We start from the raw sequence: 23,939 nt of genomic DNA on the forward strand, positions 1-23,939 counted from the left end.
GGCAGAGATGGCATATAAATTATAAGGACCAGTTTGGATGAAACATAGACTGTTTAGTGGGGAGCAATGTGTAGAGTTTTATTATCGCTGTTCAGTTTTTTAGCTGCTTTTTAGTCTTGTCCAACTCAGTGACCCCATTGAGATTTTCTTGAGAGTCGTTTGTCATTTCCTTCTCCAACTCATTTTATAGATAAGGAAACTGAGGTAAACAGGGTTCAGTGACTTGTACAAGTCACCCAGCTAGTAAGTGTCTTGTGGCTAGATTTTAACTCAGTTCTTCCTGACTCCAGGATCAGTGCTTTATTCTCTGTAACACCCAGCTGTCCCAGGGTATCACAGTGCTAAGTGGCAAAACTGAGAATCAAATCCAGACTAGTGCTCATCCATTTATATTACATTTCCTGTCTTTGGTGTTCTCAAGTCCCTTACATCTCTGAGGTACTCTTAAATGCCAATATTCTATGGTATAAAGCCCTATGCTCAAGGAAATGAGAATCTTTGGCTGACTTCACATCTTTCATGTTCATGACTCTTTCTCCTCTCTCACTATTATATGCCTAGGCCTTCATTATCACTTACCTAAATTAACTTTCTAATTGGTCATCCTGCCCCTCCCAGTAGAGAAGAACCTGCATCACAAAAGGCATCTTCTTTGTTCCTTATTATCCTAAATATTAGATTCGCTGAAAGACTTCATACTTTTGTTTGTTTGTTTGTTTTTGTAAGGCAATGGGGTTAAATAACTTGACCAAAGTCACACAACTAAGTAATTATTAAGCATCTGAGGCTAATTTGAACTCAGGTCCTCCTAACTCCAGGGCCAGTGCTCTTTCTACCTAGTTGCCCCTAAAATTCCATTCTTAATCCATGGCATATAACAGAGAAATTACACAGCAAATGGGCCTACAGAGGAATATACCCAATCATAGGTGATTCTGTCAACTTTAGTTCAGATCTCCCCCCAAAAGAAATTCTCTAAATTGTTCTCAGTTACTTACACCTAAGTGTGAATGAAGCTATGAGTATTACAGTCAAAACCAGTGAAAATAGATAATTTTTTTTATTGTCTTGACCTTCACAGTCCCTCAAATATTCTTTCTAGATGGAAGTGTATTATGCCTGTATATAAATTGCAAGGCTGGAACTGAGGAAAGAGAAAGAGAGACCAGAGAGAGAGAGAGAGAGAGAGAGAGAGAGAGAGAGAGAAAACATAAAGACAAAAACAGAGCAGAGAGACAAATGGACAGACATAGAACAATAGAGAGGGAGATTGAGAAAGACAGGAAGAGAGGAAGAGGAGAGAGAGAGAGAGAAACTGAATTGGAAAATGCCACAGAAGTCAACTATTCCAATGTGTGCCTCAATAAGAATCTCTTCTGCAATAACAGTGGTCCTTGTTTGAAGCTCTCCACTGATGAGGAACCCATTACGTTTTTGCTTCACTTTAATAGTAAGGAAGCTTTTCATGCTTCAAACCTAATTTTGCCTGTGCAACTTTCACCCACTGTTCTGAATCTGCTAGGGTCAAAGTAGAAAAAATCTAATCCCTTTTCTATGGAATAGTCCTTAAAATATTGAAAGATATAATCATCATGTCTGTCTTGGTGTCTTCTCTGTTCATCCTCATTTCTCGCAACCAGTCTTCATATGACATTATTTAAAAGTCTTTCAACTTACTCTAATTGTTCTCCACCTTATTATCCATTCTGTAATGTGATGTCCAGAACTGAATATACTAAACTTTCCCTGAACTAACCAGGGAAAACTTTAGCATAGTTTCCTTTGTCCCAGATGCTATACTGCAGACTTAAGATACATTATGCTGCCATATCACACTTTAGGTTCATATTGATATTGTAGTCACTAAAACCCCAATACTTTTTCCAAATGACCCCCTCCACTATTAAGTCATCACTCTCTCATCTTGAAAATTTAAAGTTGATTTTTTTTAAAATCCAAATCTAAGATCTATTTGTTGTGTTTTATTAGACTTGTCTAAGTCTAATAGTCAAACTACTAGACTACTACTGAGATCTTTTAGATTCCTGATGTCATCTAATGTTGACTATCTCTCAAGTTTGTGTCCTTTGAAAATTTTGATAAGTATGCCACCTATGCCTTTCTCCAAGTAATTATAGAAGAAGATGACAAAGAAGACGAAGATGGGGCAGCTAGGTGGCGCAATGAATAGAGCACCGGCCTTAGAGTCAGGAGTACCTGGGTTCAAATCTGACCTCAGACATTTAATAATTACCTAGCCATGTGGCCTTGGGCAAGCCACTTAACCCCATTGCCTTGAAAAAAATCTAAAATAAAAAGATGAAGATGAAGAAGAAGAAGAAGAAGAAGAAGAAGAAGAAGATGAAGATGAAGATGAAAAAGAAAGAAGGAAGAAGAAGAAGGAAGAGAAGAAGAAGAAGAAGAAGAATGTTGGATTTGTAGTCAGAAGACAGATTCAAGTACCAGCTCTGTTAGATTCATCTTGGATGAGTCACTTCAACTTTCCTGATCTCCATTTCTCACTTTTTTAAAAAAGGGGGTTAAATTATATGCCCTTTGAAATCTTTCCATCTCTAAATCTAAGTCATATGTTAAAAAGCATGGGATCAAACACAGTAACCTCATCTCTTCCATCATAAACTGTCTTCTAAGTTGATATCATATCTTTAACCATCCAGACGTTCAACAGTTCCAAATTTGCATAGTGGCACTATTTTCTAAATGACATCTCTTTATTTTGTCCACAAGAAGAGCATGGGACAACTTATCTAATGCTTTTATCAAATATAAATTAATTGCATTTGTAGCATTTCCCTGATCTATTGGCCTTTTTGTTAATAAAATATTAGATTAATTTAGCAGGTCCTGTTCTTGATAAAGTGATTCTGCATCTTTATGATAATCACTGCTTCCTTTTCTAGATGTTCATTGACTAAAACTTTAATAAAAAATTCTAGAACTTTTCCTGGAATTAGAGTCAAGTTATCTGGTCTATAATTTGCAGGTTCCATTCTCTTCCCTTCTTTTGAAAAATCAGAATATTTTCCCTTTTCAATACTTCAGTATCTCACCCACTTGCCACCATCATTTAAAGATCACTGATAGTGGTTCAGTAATAACAACTGCCTGTTCTTTCAGATCCCTGGGATGTAGTCCATCTGGGCATAGTGACTTGAGCTCATTATTTAATATCTTATCACTAATTTGGGGTATCAACTTCCCACAGGGAAAAAAAATTAAAAATAAAAGTTTAGCAGATTTTTCCATTACCCATTACCATCATCCCATACTATCAGTGCAGTAGTCCTGAATATTTGGATCCTCTTCTTTTCCCTCAAAGAATTTTAATCCACTAAATTTTAGCTATCCTTAACTATAAAATCTTTGAAATCAGATTTCACAAAATCTCAGTCTCACATTAGACAGTATTCGATTTTTCTTTTCTTCACTATCACAACTTCCAAGTTGGAGTGGTCACTTCCCCCAATATTCACATAATTCCTATTATAAAAACTAGTTTTTCCTTATTGGAAGACTAGATCCAGCAAATAAATTCCCTTCATTGGTGCCAAGGACATCTTTTAAAATAACTTTTTTTCTCTAAAAAAAAGTCAAGGGGCAGCTAGGTGGTGCAGTGGATAGAGCATCAGCCCTGACTTCAGGAGTACCTGAGTTCAAATCTGATATCAGACACTTAATAATTACCTAGCTGTGTGGCCTTGAGCAAGCCACTTAAGCCCATTGCCTTGCAAAAGCTAAAAAAAAAAAGTCAAGCAATATTTTGCTTAAATGTTTTATTGAAAGTTTAATATTGAACACCAATACAACAAGCAAAACTTGTTTAGTGACCATTTAGAGTTTAATTACTTTTAATGAATAAAATATAACTTTTATCTTTTTTTTTCTTGTTACTTTTCAGCAAGCCACATTCTCCACCCCACCCCCATCCAGAAGAAGTGCTCTCTTATAACAAACAACTATATGTAGTCCAGCAATACATTGGTTGTGTCTAATAATGGATCTGTTGTTGGATATCTCTAGTCCTTCACCTCTCTACCTAAGGATAGAAGTTATGTTTCATCTTCATTCATATGAGGTCATGATTAGGTGTTGCCTTGGTCAGAGTTCTGAGATCTTTCAGAATTGTTCTCCTCACATTATTGTGGTGGACATGGTTTAAATTTTTCTTGTTCTGTTAACTTTATACTGTGACTGAAACAAATCAAGAAGTTATTAGCAGTTCTGTTTTTGGAAAAGAGAAAGTGAGCCCTAGCAAGATATACCAACAAATTGAAGTCCTTTAACAGTACGCCTTGTCTCTGTGTCAAGCTTATGATATATCTTATGAAGCATCCATTATTTTTTTCATCTTTCTATATAGGTAGTATGTAATTATTATTTCAGTTTTATTTCTTCATCCTTTGAATTTCATCTGAATTCTCACTCTATGTTCCATACTATACTTTCCCCAACCAATACATCTAGTTCTTGGAGTTCCACAAATTAAAATGTGCTCTTGAAAAAAAAAAAGAAAATAAACTATGTTCTTAATTTACAGCATATCTATACATGTTCACACACACACACACACACACACACACACACACACACACACATATTTATCCTGTCTTGTTTTTTGAGAATTTGAGTTTTCTTTTTTTAAGTTTTATTGATGTCTTTTATTTTTATAATAGTCATTTTCATATGTGTATTATATATATATATATATATATATATATCAATCCTGAGCAATTCTTGTGGCAAATGAAAACAGTTTTTCAAAAATCAATAGCCAATATAATTTCATTTGACATTATATGCAACATTCCATACTCCTAATCCCCCCTCCTCTCAGACAAGATGAGCGACAAAAAAAAAAAATTTCCTCATTTCTTCTCTGGGGACAACATTGAAACTCTACAGCTCCAACATTCAGCTTTGTTATATTATTCTTTTAATTTATTTTACTGTATTGAATATGCTTGTTTTCCTTTTTTCTATTACTTCACTTTGCATAAGTTCAAACAAGTCTTTATGTTTTCTGAATTATTCACCATTTCTTAGAAAGCAACACCATGCCATTATGTTTTTATATCAAGATTTGTTCAGTTGTTTTCCACTCAACAGGCACCCATGTCGCTAATGAATATTCTGATATATATATATATATATAGCATTTCTTTTTGTCTTTGGGCTTCTTGTGGCATGTGCCCATATCCTGTTCTTTTTTTAATAAAATAGATCTTTTCAGAGTCATATTCCAGTTATGGGTCTCACCCTGTCAAATTAAATTTGCCTACTTGCATTTGAAACTTTCATTGTCCTTGTTTGTTATCCTTACTTTAGCTATTTATGTACAGACATCCAATGACATAAGTTTTATTTCAGGTTTCTTCCTTGGATTTTGTTTCCTGTGAATTTCTGGGCATCTCTAATACTATTCTTTTCCCTGAAAGGGGTGTAGCTACCTTCTTTTATATCTAGCTCAGTGAATATACAGAATCATTCTTCTTCCTCCTCCTTCCTTTTGAAATTAGAGTCTTTTTTATTGGGTTTGCAAGGTTACAAATAAATACATTCTTACTAACCTTTATTAGGTATGCTCTATCCCTAGCCAAAGCTTTACATTCCTATGGCCCAAACATGGTCAGAAATTCAAATGCCATCCTCAGACATCATCTTCTTAACTTTCTATTTACTTCTCATGAGCTTACATTTATAGAATACACAAATATATGTGTATAAGTCATGTATTATGGTATGTTTTACCCTATTTCTTCTGGGTATATACCCATATGTTTTTGGATATGAATACATATTTTATAGTATATATGGGTGTCAGTCTAAATATGAGTATGTGTATATGAGTGTGGAAATAAATGAATGTATATGTAATGGAATGTATGATTGTACATTTGTTGGCATATATAAATATGTGTCTTTATATGCATGTATACATGTGAGTCTTCCTGTGTATATATGTGTACATGGGTGCAAGTATATGTATTTAACTATGTGAACATGTATGTCTATGTGCTGGGGTAGAGTGTTATATATGTGTGTTGATTTATTGTACAGTCATATATATGTGTGTGTATCATATATATATATATATATATATGTTTCATATATATATACATACTGTATGCCTCTGGGTTGAGGTATATGAGGATTGGTGGGTAACATATTTTCAGGAAGATCAGTGTCTATGTGAGTATATATTATTGTAGTGTATGTGTTTTGTTGGGCATGTGCTTTGATTGTAAGGAAGGAAGAGTATCCATGAGAATACATAGAAATGAGATTTTAGCTAGATCAAGGTGGTTAAAAAAAAACCTTGGGTCTGCAATAGGAAAGGAGGGAGTACATGGAGAGAGCCAGGTAACTGGCAGGCAGAAGGTTAATTTTCCAACCACGGCCTCCATGGGGATTTAGGAGCCAAGATCACAGCTGTGATTCCTTCATACCCCAGGGATCTGTCCCTAAATTAGTCGGCAGCTTCTGTCCGATCGTCATCTCTCAAGCGTTTGGCCAGCTGCCGGGACCTTCCGCAGAGTGATGTTTGGGCTGGGTAAACAATTTAGCTGGGGCCTTCCTTATTAAGAAGCCAGAGAGGTATGTGTTACATCCCTCAGCTGTGAAATAGGCCTCTAGGGAAACACTCCTAGCAAAGTGGGGGCACACTGGTAACTAATCTTTCTTTTCCTTTCTCCTCCCCTAGTCTGGCTGCTTCCAAGGAAGCTGAGGCTGCTGCCCGTTCTGCACCCAAGCCAATGTCTCCCTCAGATTTTCTGGATAAACTGATGGGGAGAACCTCAGGATATGATGCCAGGATCAGACCTAATTTTAAAGGTACAACATCCTCCTTTTTTCTTCTCCTGATCCCTTACCGTTTTCCCCTTTATTTAATAGAAGTCTTTTGTTATAATGGACAGAGCCTAGTACTAAGAATCAGAAGATCTAGATTTTAAGCCCAACTCTGTAACACACTTCACCTCTCTGGGCCTCAGTTTCCTTTTCTGTAAAATTGGGTTGAACTTAATGACCTCTAAGGATCATTCCAGCTTGGATGCTCTGTTTTCTAAAGTTTCTTCAAGCTCTAAAGCTCTAAGTCCTGTATTCTATTTTTTAATGTCCTCTCAAACTCGAACATTCCATGTTCTTTTTTTGTTAATATTCCTTACAACCTGAACAGTCTGTGTTCATTTATTCAAACTTTAAATAAATATTTAAATGCCTGCTATGTGAAGAGAACACTGTGCTAGGTGCTAGAGGATATCAAAGTTTTAATAAGATATCTTCTCTTTCATCATAATGAAATTGAAGAGAAACACAAACTCAAAAAAGTAATAAAAATATTGTTTAAGTGCATTAGAGATGCACAATGCAATATGCTATATAAAATCTGGAGAGGGAAAAGATCTTTACAAACTGGGGGATTAAGGAGGACCCCATGGAGGAGGTGGCATTTAAAGGATGAGTCAAAACTCAGTAGGTAAGAGAAAAAAAGGGAAATATCAACCAAAGGGAGATAAAACATGAACAAAGGCAAAGAGACAGGAACACCCAGAATGTGTTTGGGGAACAAAAAATGATACATTTTGACTGAAGCAGGAATTGCATAAAGAAAAGCAATAGAAGATTAAGATAGAATGCAAAAATGGAATTGGCTTTTAGAGTCTTGAATTTTAGACAACAAACCTTGAATTTTGTTTAACTGACAATAAAGATTCCTTGATAATACAAGATCCCTGCAATTATGGAGTTAATTTTGTTCAATGATCATCTAAGTATATAAAAGACATAAAACATGGAAATGCATGCTCATTAAAAGTGTTCACCGCTGACACTGAAGGAGGACTCCTGCCTAAGACAGAGGAAGTATGGTGCAAAGGATAGCACTGGAGACTAATAGTGACTTTAGAGGACTATGTGAAATGCCTCCTAACGCTGAGCAAAAAAAAGTGATGAACTATAGTACAGAATGAAGCATGCATTGGACAATATGTTGATTTGTTCTACTATATTTAGATATAATTAACTAGACACTATACTTCTGTGTTATAAGGGAGGTTTCTTTTGGTGGGAAGAATAACTAGAATAATAGTAATATGAACAAAAGATAAATCATTATATCACAACATCATAAACTTAGAGCTAGATAAAATCTCTGGGCTCATTCTAGGTTGAACTAGAGGCTGGACATCTAATCCAACTCACTCATTTTACAGATTAAAACACTAAGGCCCAAAGAGATTATGTGACTTTCTTATGGTCACATATTTAGTAAGCTTTAGAAACAAGATTTAAACATAGAACCCTATATTCTTTTGACCTGAGTCAGAGCATTTTCCATTATATTACAAGTCTATACCTCCTCCTCCAAAAAAGGAGAGAAAGAAAAAGAATTGGATTTGGAGTTTGAGGACTTGGGTTCAAATCCTGACTTTCCTATTTAACATCTATATATTTGTATCAACTTAGGCAAATCATTTAATCTTTCTTCATTTATAAAACTGGAAAATTGAATAGATGACTTTAGGATCCCAAGGTTCTAATGGAAAAACTCCTAGAAACAGTGAAATTTTATTAGCTTCTCTTGTGTATAGATAATATTGTGTTGATTATATTAATCATTACAGGCCTCTTCAATAAAATCAAAAATAATTCAGGAGATAGGCCTACCAATTCATAGGGGAGGAAACCAAATGAATGAAAATGAGACTGCCATAGAGTTGAGTGGCCAATTCATTGAATTAGTCAATTATTTTTGAATGATGCTAATGACAATGTAAAGATTCATGGTGGGCACAAATATATTTCTTATGTGCAAGAAATGCTTTAAAGAAATATCAATGGGTGGCTAGGTGGCCCAGTGGATAGAGAACTAGCCCTGGAGTCAGGAGTACCTGAGCTCAAACCCAGCCTCAGACACTTAATAATTACCTAGTTGTGTGGTCTTGGGCAAGCCACTTAACCCCATTTTCCTTGCAAAAACCTAAAAAAAAAAGAGATAGAGAGATATCATCAAGAAGAAAATATAAGATTAGAAAAAGAGATATTGATAAAATATAGAAAGGTCCTAAAGTAAAAGCTTCAGTACACTGGATAGACCTTCTATGGAGGATTGATAAGAGAATATGAGTAAGAACTATACAGAGTAGAAAGCATAAATGAATTGCAATTTGTTAATGAGATTGTTCATTAAAGAAGGAATAGGGATTGAAGATATTTGAACTGAAGAATGATACAAATAAATGAAGATATAAGGAATCTATTACGTCTGATATTAGTATTAAGGAAGGATTGAAACAGAGAAGAAATAGAAGGAAAGCCTCTTGGGATTCCAGGCTCCAGGTGATGATGTTCAATGTTCTAAAGTCCTTTCAAGCTCTGATAATCTAAATTCTAGGTTGTAAGATATTATCCATATCTGATTGATTTTTTTAATTCCTTCTACCTCTGATTTTTGACATAGTTTAATGTGAAAAGTACTGTATCTAGAATCAGAAGGCCTGAGTTTGAATCCGGATTCTGCCTCTTATTTTATGTGACCTTGAACAAGCCATTTCCTTTCTCTAAATTTCCTTTTTTAAAAAAGGGTGGGAAGGTATTAAATACTCTTTAAATGGCTTTCTATATTATAAAGCCATTTTTAGCTCTGACAGTCTATTAATCTATGAAATATCTCTAAAAGATAGGTTCAGAGGAGAAAGAGAGTTCAAAAAATCACTGTGTTGGGGTTTTTTGACCTTGAATTTATACAGTGCCTTTCCCTAGAAGTACCTTGTCCAATGCCAGGACAGACTACATGGCTATCAAGAGATTCAAGGACTTCTAACATTCCTCTTTACCCCAAACTATCACCCTTGGTAATGTCTGAAATTGTACCATTAGACATTTATTCCTTTGGGTTTTAAACATTGCTGGAGGCAGGACTCAAAAGTCAGAGCTCCTGATTCCAAGTCTGTTTGCTCCAGTGAGAAGCAAACAATAGAGTAGAGCTTAATTTAAATAGCTTGAGGCAGCAGATGGGATGATGCATCTGGTCTCTCCTGAAACTAGTTAAATGGAAACCCTTATTCTTGGCACCTACTCAAGTCCAGGCTATTGTCCATAAGCTAGGTTAAACCTCTGGTACATACATAGATTCATTCTGGTCAAGGATATGAGGAAAGTTATGGAGGAGGGATGGGGAAGGGGAAGCCCACATTCCAAAATAAGAAATTCCTTCCTATTAGATCTATCCTATGATCAATTATCTCAGGAGGTATTGGGATCTCTCCCCCATCTTAGTGGACAGGTTTAACCATAGACTGGATAGCTACCAGTCAGGGAAGATGTAAAGGAAATTGCTGCATGGAGTTATAGGTTGGACTAGTGACTTCTGGGCTTCCTTCAGACTTGAAGAATCTGATACTAGGAGATGAAATTGTTAAGGCTATACTTCACTTATTGCTGTATTATGTCATGGGAAAAGTCCTAGACTAAGACTCAAGAAATTTGAGATTTTGTCCCCAACTCTGCCACTAACTCCCTTGATGGCTTTGGAGTGTATAGAATGTTCAGGAGGACTAGCACCTCTGGTATGAGGGCTTGCCAAGTCCTTTTCAAAGCTGATCATCCACCTTTGGTGTCTACATGTTATTCAGCTCTCTTCTGTGACTCTAAAAAGCTCTATTATAGGTAACAGTTACACCCCAGTAAAATTATCTAGGTAAATTGGCTAAACCAGGTTGAGAGTAACCAATGGATCGAAAACCTGACAGCAAGTTATGAGGGATGTCTACTCCAAGTAATTGAAGGCTTCTCCCTGCAGAATGGGCAGATGAAAACAATTTATTCCAACAGCCATGATGGTGGCATTGTGGAGTGCTTAGAGCTTGATAAAACATCAAAGATATCCAGGCCAACACCAGTCTTCTTGACTTTTGATCTGACACTGGACTTCAATGACTCAGGAAGAGAGAGAGTGAAGTTGATGACTTTGTACAACTCTGCCTCACTTGAATACAAACCACAAGCAAGTCAAGACTTTACCTGTAATGTCTTTGGTCCTCTTTGAAAACAGAGAATCAGGGGGACAGTTAGGTGGCATAGTGGATAAAGCACCGGCCCAGGAGTCAGGAGTACCCAGGTTCAAATCTGGTCTCAGACACTTAATAATTACCTAGCTATGTGGCCTTGGGCAAGCCACTTAACCCCATTTGCCTTGCAAAAACCTAAAAAAAAAAAAAAAAAAAAAAAAAACAGAGGATCAACAACAACAATAATAAATGACCTTCCTTTTCACAAGCCTCAGCTTCTTCATCTGTAAAATTAAGGAAAGGGGTACTGGATTTGATCATCTCTAGAGTCCCTTCTAATTCTTGCATACCCATAAAGAGCAGATATGGAGATTACTGAACTATGTTTTGTTCCTGACTCACCACCCCACCCTACATCACCACCAAAAAGTTTTATAATGCTCATGATTGGTTTTCTCCCTCTAGGGCTGTGGCAAATCTAAGTAAGGCAAAGAAGGTCAGGATATAGATTTTGCTACAACCATTGTCAAATAGCCCTTGCTTTCCCTTTGTCTTTAGAATATGTTCTTCCCCGATGACCTAAGTTTAACCAAACTAGTTATAGGATTCCCTATTTGAAGTTTAACAAATGTTTCTCTGGAAAGGACTTCTCTAAACTTGCCTAATTGATTTAATGAGCCTTCCTTAGTTTTTCTCTTGACCCTAGACCAAAACCTGACCATAGGATTTGGTAACAGCTTTCCTAATATATGCTCACCTCTCTTATCCTCCAAAACTTTCCTAAGTGACCTGTCTAATATAGTCCATTTCATATGCTAGTCAAATCTAAGGGGAAACAGATTAGGAAACCTGAGTTCAAGTTCTAACTCCAACATTAGTCTATTGTGAGACCTTGGGTAAGTCAAATCACTACTCAGATCCTTTATTTCCTCAAGTGTAAAATGAGGATTAGGATTAACAGATCTCTAAATTCTACTAATCTATGTTCTTGGGTTACTTCTAATTCTTACATTAGTTTCCTTCCAGTTCTGACATTCTACATTCTAAGGTCCCTTTCCAGCACTGACATTCTTTGTGCTAAGGGTCCCTTTCCACTCTAATATGCTATATTTTAAGATTTCTTTCATTCTAAAATGCTATGCTGACTATTTCTTTTCAACCCTTCTTGTTTAGCCACTACTCTCTCTGACACCCCTCTCTTGACCCTGACTCTTGGTGCCATTCTGTGATTAACACAGAGATGGGAGGTGAAAAGCTCCAAGGAGCAATTAATCACTGGACAGCTTCAGTTCATAGAGGTAGACTAGGTGAGAGGAAGAGGGTAGCTCTACACAGATAGCGGTAGCCCTTCAGAAAGCATCTCAGGCCCAGAGGCCCCACCCTAGCACAAATGCATTCACAGAAGCAAAATTAAACTTTAATATTTAATGAAATCTATACATTATCCTTTGGCCAAAGGCTGACGGTTTGTAATTTTCTTTGGTATAATTTAATTTCAGATTTATTTCAATGAACTGCACCTTCCCATGGGGTTGGTTTACTGGCTTCCTTTCCCATACATAAATCAAGATCCAATCACAGGCAGACAATCACACTCTAGGGGTGGGGTTCAGTAAAACTGATAGTAATTCAGGAGGACTTCTTAATGCAAATGAAGGTGGCTCTTTGTGAAGACAAAAGGCTCAGATTTCTTGGGAGAAAGCAAACTAGAGAACCTCTCTGACAAAAGAAAACTAGTCTGGGAACCAGATAACCCAGAGTCCTCCTTATCCCACCACTAACTTTGCTTTACTTTGAATCTCCAAAGCACAATGGCTGACACATAATGTCATTAGTTAAAAAATGAATTGAATCATTTTCTCTCTGAGCTCCTTCCTATGTAAAGTGAGGTGATTGTATGGATTAAGTTTCAAGAGCCCTTCCTACTGTAGAACATAAAGTTTTGGAAGTTTGGGATGATAGAGTTTGTTTTGACATGGATTGTCAATTGTAATGGACCAAATTCCCACATTTCATACTGTTAATACAAGAAGGAACACAAATGCTCCTCATATATCCTAATAGACCTCCAGACTCCTCTTGAAGGTCCATAAGTCTTAGTTCTATTTTAGATCTGCCACTAATTTGCTGTAAACTCAGCTAGTTACTTCCCTCCTCTGGTCTCAATTTGCTTCTCTGTAAAAATGAGACTAAGTTATACAACTGTGATTTGTGACAGGGGAATGAGAGGTGTCATTCCAAAGATCAGGGCTCTTGGAAGTAAACTCACACCTGACCCCAGAGGTGTAAAAGCTCAGGATTTTTTTTAACTCACAAGCCTGCAAAGTTCATGTATATTAGTGCCCACTTTTTTTAATTCACTGGCCTGCAGAGGTCACAGATTAAATTTCATCTGGAGAAACTACAAGCTACTCAAAGACAGGCTGAATAGCAAAGGTTGAAACAAGAATGCTTGATGAAAAGAGGAAAGGAAAACAGTCATAAGAAATGGCTGGGCTTAGACGTGAGTGAGTGAGTGAGTGAGTGAGTGAGTGAGTGAGTGAGTGAGTGAGTCCAGCCTTGAGGGGAATGTGGGCAAACTTTTATAGTCTTGGCCACTTTCTGTGCAGGGAAAAGTCAGGAAAAAGGGAATCAAAGGGTGACACAACCCCTACATGATTGAGTTCAGGTACCATTTTGGAAGTCTGAGAGGCAGAAAGTTGGAGGAGGGGTAGAGGGATGGACTGAGGTTGTTCTTATCTTGGAAAATTTACATTTAACAATGGATTTACATCAAATAATTGGAGGGAATTTATATGTGGGAAGGGCTTATGCTGAATAATCTTGTTCAGAGGAAGCCCCCAGAAAATATGAGATAAGCATAAATAATATTTTCTTAAAGAAAACTAGACAGATATTTCTCCATCAACATGATATTCTATGTCCTGAAGTCCCCTCTACCTCTGACAATTATGTTTCACTCACTTGCTCGCCTTTCAGAATCCTTCTACTTTCCTATGGAACTGTCTCCCCCAAGCCCTTAATTCCTAACCTCTTTCATTGACCTTTCCCAATCCTATCTCTCCTCTTTGAAGGTCTAGTTTAAATTGCTAAAATTACTACTTTTCAATTACTGCTTCTTCCAAAAAGTTTTCCTTGACAATTCCAATCTAGGATGATCTCCATCTTCTCCAGAGTCCTACAGCATTGTCTTAATCTGATTTCTACATACTGTCCTATTTTTTATTTTAGCAACAATCCTATATTGTTAACAACATCCATCCTTACATCAATCTGTTGTTTTACTATTGATCAATAGCTTTTTTCTAACCTACTCCATCCTCCATATGGTTGTCAAATTTTTCTTGAAGAAAAAAGATCTGATTATCACCTACCTACATAATAAACTCCAGTGGTTCCCTGTTGTTTAGTTGGTTTTCAGTTATGTACAATTCTTCATGATTCCTTTTGGAATTTTCCTGGCAAAAATACTGGAGTGATTTGTCATTTCCTTCTCTAGCTTATTTTACAGATGAGGAAATCAAGACAAACAGGGTTAAGTAATTTGTCCAAGGTCACATAGCTAGAAATATCTGAGGCTGAATCTGAACTCAGAAAGATGAGGCTTCCTGACTCCAGGCTCAATTTTTTGTCCACTGGGTCACCTATCTGCCCCTCTAACCAGTAAGCTACAATATAAATTTCTGTCATTTAAAGTTTCTCACACATTACTCTCCACATTACGCTTCTCACACATTACTCTCCTCTCTATATTCTACAACCAGTTGTAGTGACCTCTTTGCTGTTCCTCACACAGAAACTCCCCGCCAAACCTTGAAAGCTCTACTAACATACTTAGAATATTCTTAGAATACTTGACTTCCTTAAAATCTCAGCTCAAGTGGTATTCTGCTGGAGGAGTTTCCTGCTCCCTTTTACCACAGTTGTTAGAATCTGTATCTTAAAGTACCTATTGTCTTCCCCATTAGAATGTAAAATCTTCAACTATGGTGGATACATCTCCTCTTAGAAGTTCAGAGATCAAGGACAACCCAGAGAGACCTGCTATGGACAAGCCATCCACACCCAGAGGGAAAACCATGGAATCTGAATGCATACTATGTTTACTTTTTAAAAATTTCTCTTATGTTTTACCTTCCTCCCTCATGGTTTTCTTTTTTTCTCCTTAGTTCTAATTCCTCTCTCACACAAAATAACTATTATGTAAATTTGTTTAACACAAATGTATATGTACAAATTTTACCAGACTGTGGGGGTGGGGGGGGGACAGAGGGAAGGGAGAGTAGCAGAAAAAATGTTTAACTCATAAATTTGCAAATGGATGAATGTTGAAAAACTACCATAGCATATAATTGGAAAAATAAAATAAAATTTCAATTGTAAAAAAAAAACAAAGAGAGAAAGGAAACTTCTAAGACTGGAGCATAGAAAGGGAAAATAAAGGATGATGATAAGTTGAAGAAAAAAATATAAAATTCTCTAATGCAAAGTCTGTTTTTGCTTTTTCTTTAACTCCTTAGCCCTTTTCATGTTACATAATACATAGTGAGTAATAAATAAAGGTTTCTTGATTTAAATATGTCTGTTTTCTCTCCCTATGTTTGAGCTAAGACAAGGATTTTTCTTGTATTCCTAGTCCAACTTCTATCCCCTTACATCTCTAGAGAATATAAAAAACTTACAAGTCCTTTGATAGTTCCTTGTTGACAATCCTTAAGACTTACTCCCAGTTCTTCTTCAGACAATTCCTATCAACCCCATAGCAAACAATCCACTGCAGTTCATAAGTTCAAAAGAAGTACATCATGATTCCCAAGATGGCCTCCAAATTCTGCATCGTGACTACATTTCAGCCGCAAATTAGAAGGCATCTGATGCAGTTTGGGGAAGGGACCATATGGTGGGGTAATGAATCATTTTGTCTTAATGAATGCACATCCCAATTTAGCCCCTCTCTACCAGGCACCTGGACCAAAAAAAAAAAAAAAATGATGCACATCAGGAAAGCAGCAGGGAAGAATTGAAGGTACTTAAGAAGAAAAGGAATCCCAAGATCTCCTAAGGAGAAGTCCCAATCTGAGGGACAGGTCAACAATCCAACAAATTTAATGATTATAAGCATTCACTCTAGTGCAGAGTACTACACTTAGAAGTGAGAGATTAAAGAAAAAGGCATGAATCTTGGCCTCATGGAGCTTGTAATCTAGAAAAAAATCATGGAGTCATACCTCACGGAACATAAGGGGAACTCTTGCTGAAAGAAACCTTAACCATAGAACAAAAATTTAGATCTAGAACATGATTTAAAATACAGAACATAAGTCATCAAAGTGGAAAGTAGAATACACAAGAGATAATTTTAAAATAGAAGATATCTTAGAACAGAGAACATAGACTGTTAAAAGTTAATAGTGTAAGTTAAGACTAGAGAACTGGATAAAAATTGCAAGAGGGTCTCCACATGGTTGTGGAGTCATAGTTTGGGTTGACAACATTGAGGTGAAACATTAATTTCTATCTTTCTTGACTTTTAGGTCCCCCAGTCAATGTGAGCTGCAACATATTCATCAATAGTTTTGGCTCCATTGCTGAAACAACTATGGTAAGTTATATAAAGTTCTTGCTATTTCCCAATATAGGCAATATATCTTACTACAACAAATAACAATATATGTTACTACAATAAAACTTCCAATATGGTCTCCCAAAAGTGACAGAGAATCAGAAGTTATTGGAGAGGGGATTTCAATAGGGTCTTCTCATTGATCTTGACCTGTTCAATACTTTCATTAGTAACTTGGATAAAGGAATAGATAGCACATTTCTCAACTATGCAAAAGAGATGAAGCTCAGAGGAATAACTAACATTCCAGATAGCAAAATAAGTCTCCACCAAGATCCTAACAAGGTGAAACAATAAAGTAGAGCTATCAACTTTAAAGATTGGAAAATGTAAAGTCTAATTCTTTGGTTCAAATATTAAAATACTAAAGTGAAAGATTGTAGAGAGATGGCTATATAACTGCTCATGTGAAAAAAGAGCTCATGGTATAGGGAAAGAATATTGAATCTAAAAGTAGAAGATTAGGTACAAATCCTTTTTTGTTAATTTACTCTCTGTGTAGTCCTGAGCATGACCTTTTTTCCTCTCTAAGACTCAGTTTCTAACTCTGTAAATCTCTCTAAATCCTACAACCTCATAGCCAAGAAGTTGGATTGAAAGTTCAATAAGTTAGGGGCAGTTAGGTGGTGTAGTAGATAAAGCACCAGCCTTGGAGTCAGGAGTGCCTGGGTTCAAATCCGGTCTCAGACACTTAATAATTACCTAGCTGTGTGGTCTTGGGCAAGCCACTTAACCCCATTTGCCTTGCAAAAACCTGAAAGAAAAGTTCAATAAGTTAATACAATATTCAGCTACATTGATAGAAATATCCTGTTTCTTTGACTTTTGTAAGTTGAGCATGGAGCTCCAGTGATGAACTATTGATTCAAATGATCATTGAAGTAGCTGCAAATTGTTGATGACTCCAGACCATGATTTTGGGGTTAGAGACAACCTGTATCAAGTTTGAAAACAAAGCAATTCACCATTATGCCTTCTTCACCCCCCCCTTACACACACACACACACACACACACACACACACACATACACAAAACACAGAGAGAGATAGAGAGACAGACAGAGAGAGACAGAGAGACAGAGAGACAGAGACAGAGACAGAGAAAGAGATTGGATTGCTGAATCAGTAATCTATTCTGATGGTATAGGCTATGTACAAAAATCAATTTGTTTATAAATTGTCCTGTCTTTCTCTGAATGGCCAAGTTCAAAGAACATTTTAAGACCATTTAAATAAACCCTGCTCTAGTGAGAACTTATTCTTTTCTAAACAAAAAAGTAAATTCCTTGAAACCTGAATGTCTCACAACTCTCTTCTAATGAGGACACTGGTTTATTCAGCTTGGCTTAGTCAAATCAGAGTGAAGATGATGATTTCAGTCCTTGCAACCTTCCTCTTCACCGATTCCAGCAAGCATTTATTAAGCCCCTTCTATCAAGTGCAAGACCTGTTAGGTGCTGGGATTTCCAAGATGAAAGAACAACAATAACAAAGGTGAGAGGCAGCTAGATAGTGCTGTGAAAAAAGCCCTGGACCTGGAGATGGGAAGTTCAGACACTAGCATGTGACTTTGCACAAGTCACTTAACCTCTATTTGCCTCAGTTTCCCTTTCTATAAAATGGGGGTAAAAGCTCCTACCTCCCAGGATTGTGGTAAGGATCAAATGGGTTAATATTTGTAAAGCACTATGTAAATGCTAGCTCTTATTACTAACAAATCCCTGTCCTCCATAAATGGTTGTGTCTCTCTCAAGCCATATTTGGAAAGTTGTGGCCACATGCAAAGAAGAAAGTTTCTTCAATGTCTATAACTAGCATAGAGATCCAATATAGCACAGCTCAAAAGTCTTACTGCAGTTTTAAGCTACTATACTTTCCCTCTAATAATTTAAGCTCCTAAAGCTTAAAACTGGACTAAAACTTTTGGAACATCCTATATTTCTGCCACTGCTTTGTTGTAGATGTTCTAAAGATCAATGGTCCCAGAACCTTCCTAATTGCCCTGCTACTTGCAATTATTTAGCAGAGAATTTGACTTAGGGACACAGGCAGGACAGCTTGCAAACAACCTCTCTTTTAAGTACCCCTGTCCCAAATCACCAACCTTGCTTCTAGACCATCCAAAGGCATCATCCAGGGGAGTAACCCTTGGGGAGAAAGACTCACCATCCCCGGAAGCACCTATGCCAACTGTTCACCAGTTGCTACTGGTGGTCAAGTAAGCCCAATAAGCATAAGAACAGGCACAGTCCTGCTCCAAAACTACTCCCACAGAAATCAACTAGGTCAATGGTTTCTTGAACATTTGGGAGTGACAGTTTGGTGAAGCCTCTAGACCCTTTCTCAAAATGTTTTTGATGAATAAAATATATAGAATAACAAAAGAAAACTATTCCATTGAAATAGTTATCAAATATACATTTTAAAAAAGAAAAAAACAAGACCATGTACCCTAGACCGAAAGCTCCTGACTAGAGAAATAACTCTTTTGGAGATGTGCTATTGCAGATGGTGCATCTCCTACCTCCTCAGAATCCAAAGAGACTGAAAGGAAATTCCACCAGTAAAGTTCTTGGAACAATCAAATGGTTCAACATCAGAAATGGATATGGTTTATTAAAGGAAATGACACTAAAGATGATGCATTGCCATTTCTCTTGTCCTTCAAGACCACAGGGCCTTTCCATCTGATGTGAAACTGAAACCTCCTGTTTGCTGCTTTCCCCTAAAAGAATTGAGAACAGCAACCCTCTTACTATTTCTATTTCTAGCTCAGGGCTTGCCACTTAGAAAACACTTTGTAAATTCTTTTTCATTCATTCACATCTGGAGCTACACCCACAGAGTAGTCCCAGTCCCCATCCAAGAATAGCACTGAAGGGCAACCCATAAGCAGTCCTAACAGTTTCATAAACTATAGTCAACAATCCAACAAATTGACATGGGGAAAGATTTCCCAGCCTGCCTGTCATCTCCCAATTTTATTGGGGATTGATGGCAGAGTTCTATTTCTATGTAGTTAGAATGAAGGAGTTTATGAATATCTTTATGGACTCTGCCTCTGGATCAACCATTGGTCATGGGAAAGAAAGATAATGTATTCATATAGCCTGGATTTGAATTCCAGACTTCATGCCATTCTATTCACTGCCATTTAACTGCCTTTAGTTAGAGCAGGATCTAAGCTTCCTTTTGGGAAATGAGGTTATCTTTTGTGTCCTGGAAAAAGGACCCCTGTTGGGAGCTTCTTTGTCTTTATTCCCACAGGAAGCAGAAAGGGATGGTTCAAGTTGTTCAAGACATGGGAAGGGAGAGGGAGTTCGCCCCTGTTTAGAACCAGCCCCAGGCATTTTTTGATTTTTTGGCTAGATTCATATGTGAGTATAGCTCTTGAGTCCCATCTGCCTTCTCCCCCCACCCACCCACCCCCTTCCCTTATAATGAGTAGGAATTTCCAGGAAAAAGGTAGTTCCCTGAATAACAAAGATAAAACAACAAGAAACTGGAGATGGAGAGAGATTACCTCTGAAACTTACATAATAGCTACTATTAAACAATCATTCCCAATAGTTGAAGTGTTATTAAAAATGGAAATTTTACATTATTGTGCAAGACTCAGAATCTCTTCAGGGGAAATTAGGAAATATTGATAACAGAACCAATTTATGAGGGGCACAAAGGCGGCCATACCTAGGAAAGAAGCTTAACCATTGTAAAACAGAAATTGAAGATGAGCAGTATTCTAGAAGTACCAGGGTTCTCTTTATATTCACTAAGGGCAATCCAGGGAGAAAAGGGTTTTCAATTTTATGTGGAGAGTGGGTTTGAAAGTCTTCTTTCCTTCCCTGATAATTTGTCTGTTTTCATTCATATATGATATGTTATATCATATGGCATGCAGGACTCACCAGATATCAGAAAATTTAGGTTCTAGTTTTAGTTCCATCACTTGTTTGATCTTGGGAAGATCACTTATGTTTATATGTCCCATTTTTTTCTTCTATAAAATAAAGGGGTTCAAGTGAATCCTCTCTAAGGTCCCTTTCAGCTCCAAAATACCATGATCTTACTTTACTCAAGAACTCTTTTCCTCTCTATCCATAAACTACAGTCATGGTTTACCTTCTCCAGGAAGAAAACATACCCTAAATTGATTTTTCCTTTATTCAATACCCTTAATACTCATGTTTCTAATATTCAATATATAATTTTGCCACTCACCTCTAGTTAACATGGTACTGTTGTTCTTAAGTTATTTGACATTTCTTTGTCTCTCCAAATAGATGATTAGTTTTTAGACACCTGCCTATTTCTTCTTTTTTCTTTCTGTCCTGCCCCTGGAATCTCTTGCCCCACTCCATAGGATCAAGATCTGTAAGTGCTTGTTGGTAGTAGGAAAGGTCATTCTGGAAAGAGGGGTAATTTATTAAAAGCCCAAGGACTGGTGGCAGCTGACTGAAATCTGAGGGTTAGGGCAAGAATTGAAAGCTAGCTCCTAGATGTGGGGTTCTCAGTGAAATTCTTGCCCTTTTCTACATTTACAGGGCATAAGATTATTCTTACCTATAGATGTCCCTCATGCAGAGTTAGTTTAGAAATCAGATGAAAAAGAAATTAGACTTCTTTTACTTTGCCTTCATTACTGTAGTTGTTCAAGCTGAGACTCGGTTTCCATTCATCAAAGATATTGTAGAGGTACTTCCTGCTTAGGTGGGACTTGGGTTAGACACCTTCTAAATCTCCACCTAGCTCTGATAATCTAGATAGTTCTATGTTTCTATATGAGATGCAAGGATGATAAAAGTATCCAGAGGTATAATCTGAAGCTAGCAAAAATAGCAAAACTAACTAGCCCAACTATAGATAAAACCTGTGACCTTGACCTCATTTGGACTACTAACCACAGGTCCTTCTAGATTGGAAAAAACTCCTTCACACCAAGCTACATTTTGAACATCTAACAATTAGCTTTGGAGAACATAGAAGGCACAAACATAAAATGTTTCAAATAGTGGTTTTACCACAGAGGGCTCAAAAAGATTTGAAGGATTCTGGCTGAATTTTAATATGAAAAAAATTTGACCAGCTGTCAAATCCCTCCTTATGGGTATATAAACACTGATCCTTCAAGGTCTGCAAAACAACTACTCTATAAAGAGATTGAGAAAATTTAATGTAATATTTTATTGTTTTAATGGGAAACATGGATACCAATCAACTGGTAAGCTCATTCATTCATTCTTTCTTTTAATAAACACAACTAAACATGTATTATAAATACCAGGTAGGCTTCTTTAAATAAAAACTTAACTAAATATGTGTTATAAATACCAGGTGACCTCAAAAGTCACTTCTAGCTCTGAGATTCAATGATTCTGGCAAGTGTTCCTTTTTCACTCAGCTCTTTGTTTACAATGTCTTAAGCACTACTTCAGGTATGATTTTGTATTCTAGCAGTTTCTATGTATGTATCTATATGTCTGTGAATCTATTACATTCCCTTACTAGATTAAGAACTCCATTAAGTCAGGGGGCATGTTTTACCTAAACTCTTTATCTACATTAGCACCTAGAACTATTCTCTGTACATGGTAGGCAATTGATATATATTTGTCAAACTGAATATTACAATATTCATTAGTAGGAAAGGATAGTAGAAAGACTACTAAACTTAGAGTCAGAAGACTTGGATTCAAATATTATTTCTTCCCATTTCATTCTGTGAAAGATAGTGAATTGCAATAAATAAAGAATTGATTTTGGAATCAGGCAGATCTAGATTCAAGTTCCACTTTTAATATATACTTGCTGAGTCACCACGGGCAAATCAATTATATATATATCTTACAAGATGCACCATCAAGCCTCAAATGTTCTCTTTCCCTGAACAGAGATGGACTTGCTTATCTCACCAAGACTAATGTTGGCAGGTTAGGATGGTTCCCTAGAAGAGGCAGCTCACTCTCAAGGTTCTAGAGGTATCCCTGATATGGTAGAAATATTTATATACATATGGAACCCAAAAATTTGCAAAAGGATGAATGTTGAAAACTATCTTTGCATGAAATTGGAAAAAATAAAACAAAAGCTAATAAAAAAAAAGTAATAGTGATATTCAGCTCCCAACTATTGGTCTTGAACCTCCCCCAGTCAGGATGATACCATTAATTCTTAATCATGAAACATTGAATGAGAAGGCAAAAGCAAGAATAAGTAGAACAACCCACCCATATATACCTGGGTGTCACACCAGTGTCATACTAATACATTACCTCTTGGGGCAAGAGGAGGGGAACACAGGAGGATGGGAACACAGGAGGATGGGCACAAACTTGTAGAAAACTAGCAAGCAACTACATGCATAGGAAAGCCCATGTGCCCAGGCCAACTCACAATTTTGGACTACAGGCCTTGATGTCTTTTTTAACTTTAAATAATAATCTGTAACATGCATCAGCTTCCAGGCAAGCCCATACTTCTTCTGTTCCTCTCTGCTCTCCTGGGCACAGTTGCACCAGCATTATGCTCTTTTAGTGAAAACAGAGAACTTAGGCCTGAAGCAAACAAACCTATTCAGATTTTCTCACCTGGCCAACATCTAAGGCATCTTTCTCTAAGTAAAAACAGTTCCCCTAAATCAGGGAAACTAGAACTATTCAAGTCTATTCAATAGGCTCTGAGGGGATCCTCAACCTGTCCCAAACCATGAAATGACAATAAGGAGCAAAGTAGATAAACCACTGAGGAGTTTGTATCTTTCAAAGTTTTCACATGACAGAGGATTATTTCCTTCCAACCAGATTCTAGAAAAAGCATTATTACTCTAATCAACTCTTTCAAACAGCAGTGCTTTCCTTGAATTAAATCAGTTCCCAGCAGCAGCTGCAAAACCTGTCTTCCTCCTCTCAACTGGTCCCAGTTGAAGTTTGGTCAAAGCTGTTGCTTCTTCTGCTCTTCTTCCTTCTACAACATCTTTGTAATCCAATCATTCACTGATTCCTCACCTCCATGCAGGGCCTCCTGGTATGAAATGACTCACTTCTATTTCAGAAAGAGAAATAAAATTCTATTAGACATGACACAAATAAACCACATGTAACATTCTCATAGTCATATTATAGTTACCAGGATTTCCCAGTTTCAATCTCAAAGAGTTTATAGAAGTTATGTAGAAATTAGCATCTGGAAAATGATACATTTTTATCCTCAGTATTTTATTTTAACATGGGAGTTATTCTCTTTAGGGTCTTCTCAATTCTTTTTAGCTGAAGTCCTACCTCTCAAATCTT

The 23,939-nt window shown here is 36.8% G+C and overlaps 1 protein-coding gene across 1 annotated transcript in view; it reads left to right on the top strand.

Moving 5' to 3' along the window:
* Positions 1-23,939, top strand: part of GLRA1 (glycine receptor alpha 1) — an 80,452-nt gene that overhangs the window by 22,203 nt on the left and 34,310 nt on the right. The window contains exons 2-3 of the mRNA XM_074207574.1: positions 6,722-6,852; positions 16,562-16,629. Of these exons, the coding sequence (XP_074063675.1) occupies positions 6,722-6,852; positions 16,562-16,629 (199 nt within the window). The remainder of the gene's footprint in view (positions 1-6,721; positions 6,853-16,561; positions 16,630-23,939) is intronic.

This window comes from Macrotis lagotis, chromosome 1 (genome assembly GCF_037893015.1).
Source record: "Macrotis lagotis isolate mMagLag1 chromosome 1, bilby.v1.9.chrom.fasta, whole genome shotgun sequence".
In the NCBI taxonomy this organism is placed as follows: domain Eukaryota; kingdom Metazoa; phylum Chordata; class Mammalia; order Peramelemorphia; family Peramelidae; genus Macrotis; species Macrotis lagotis.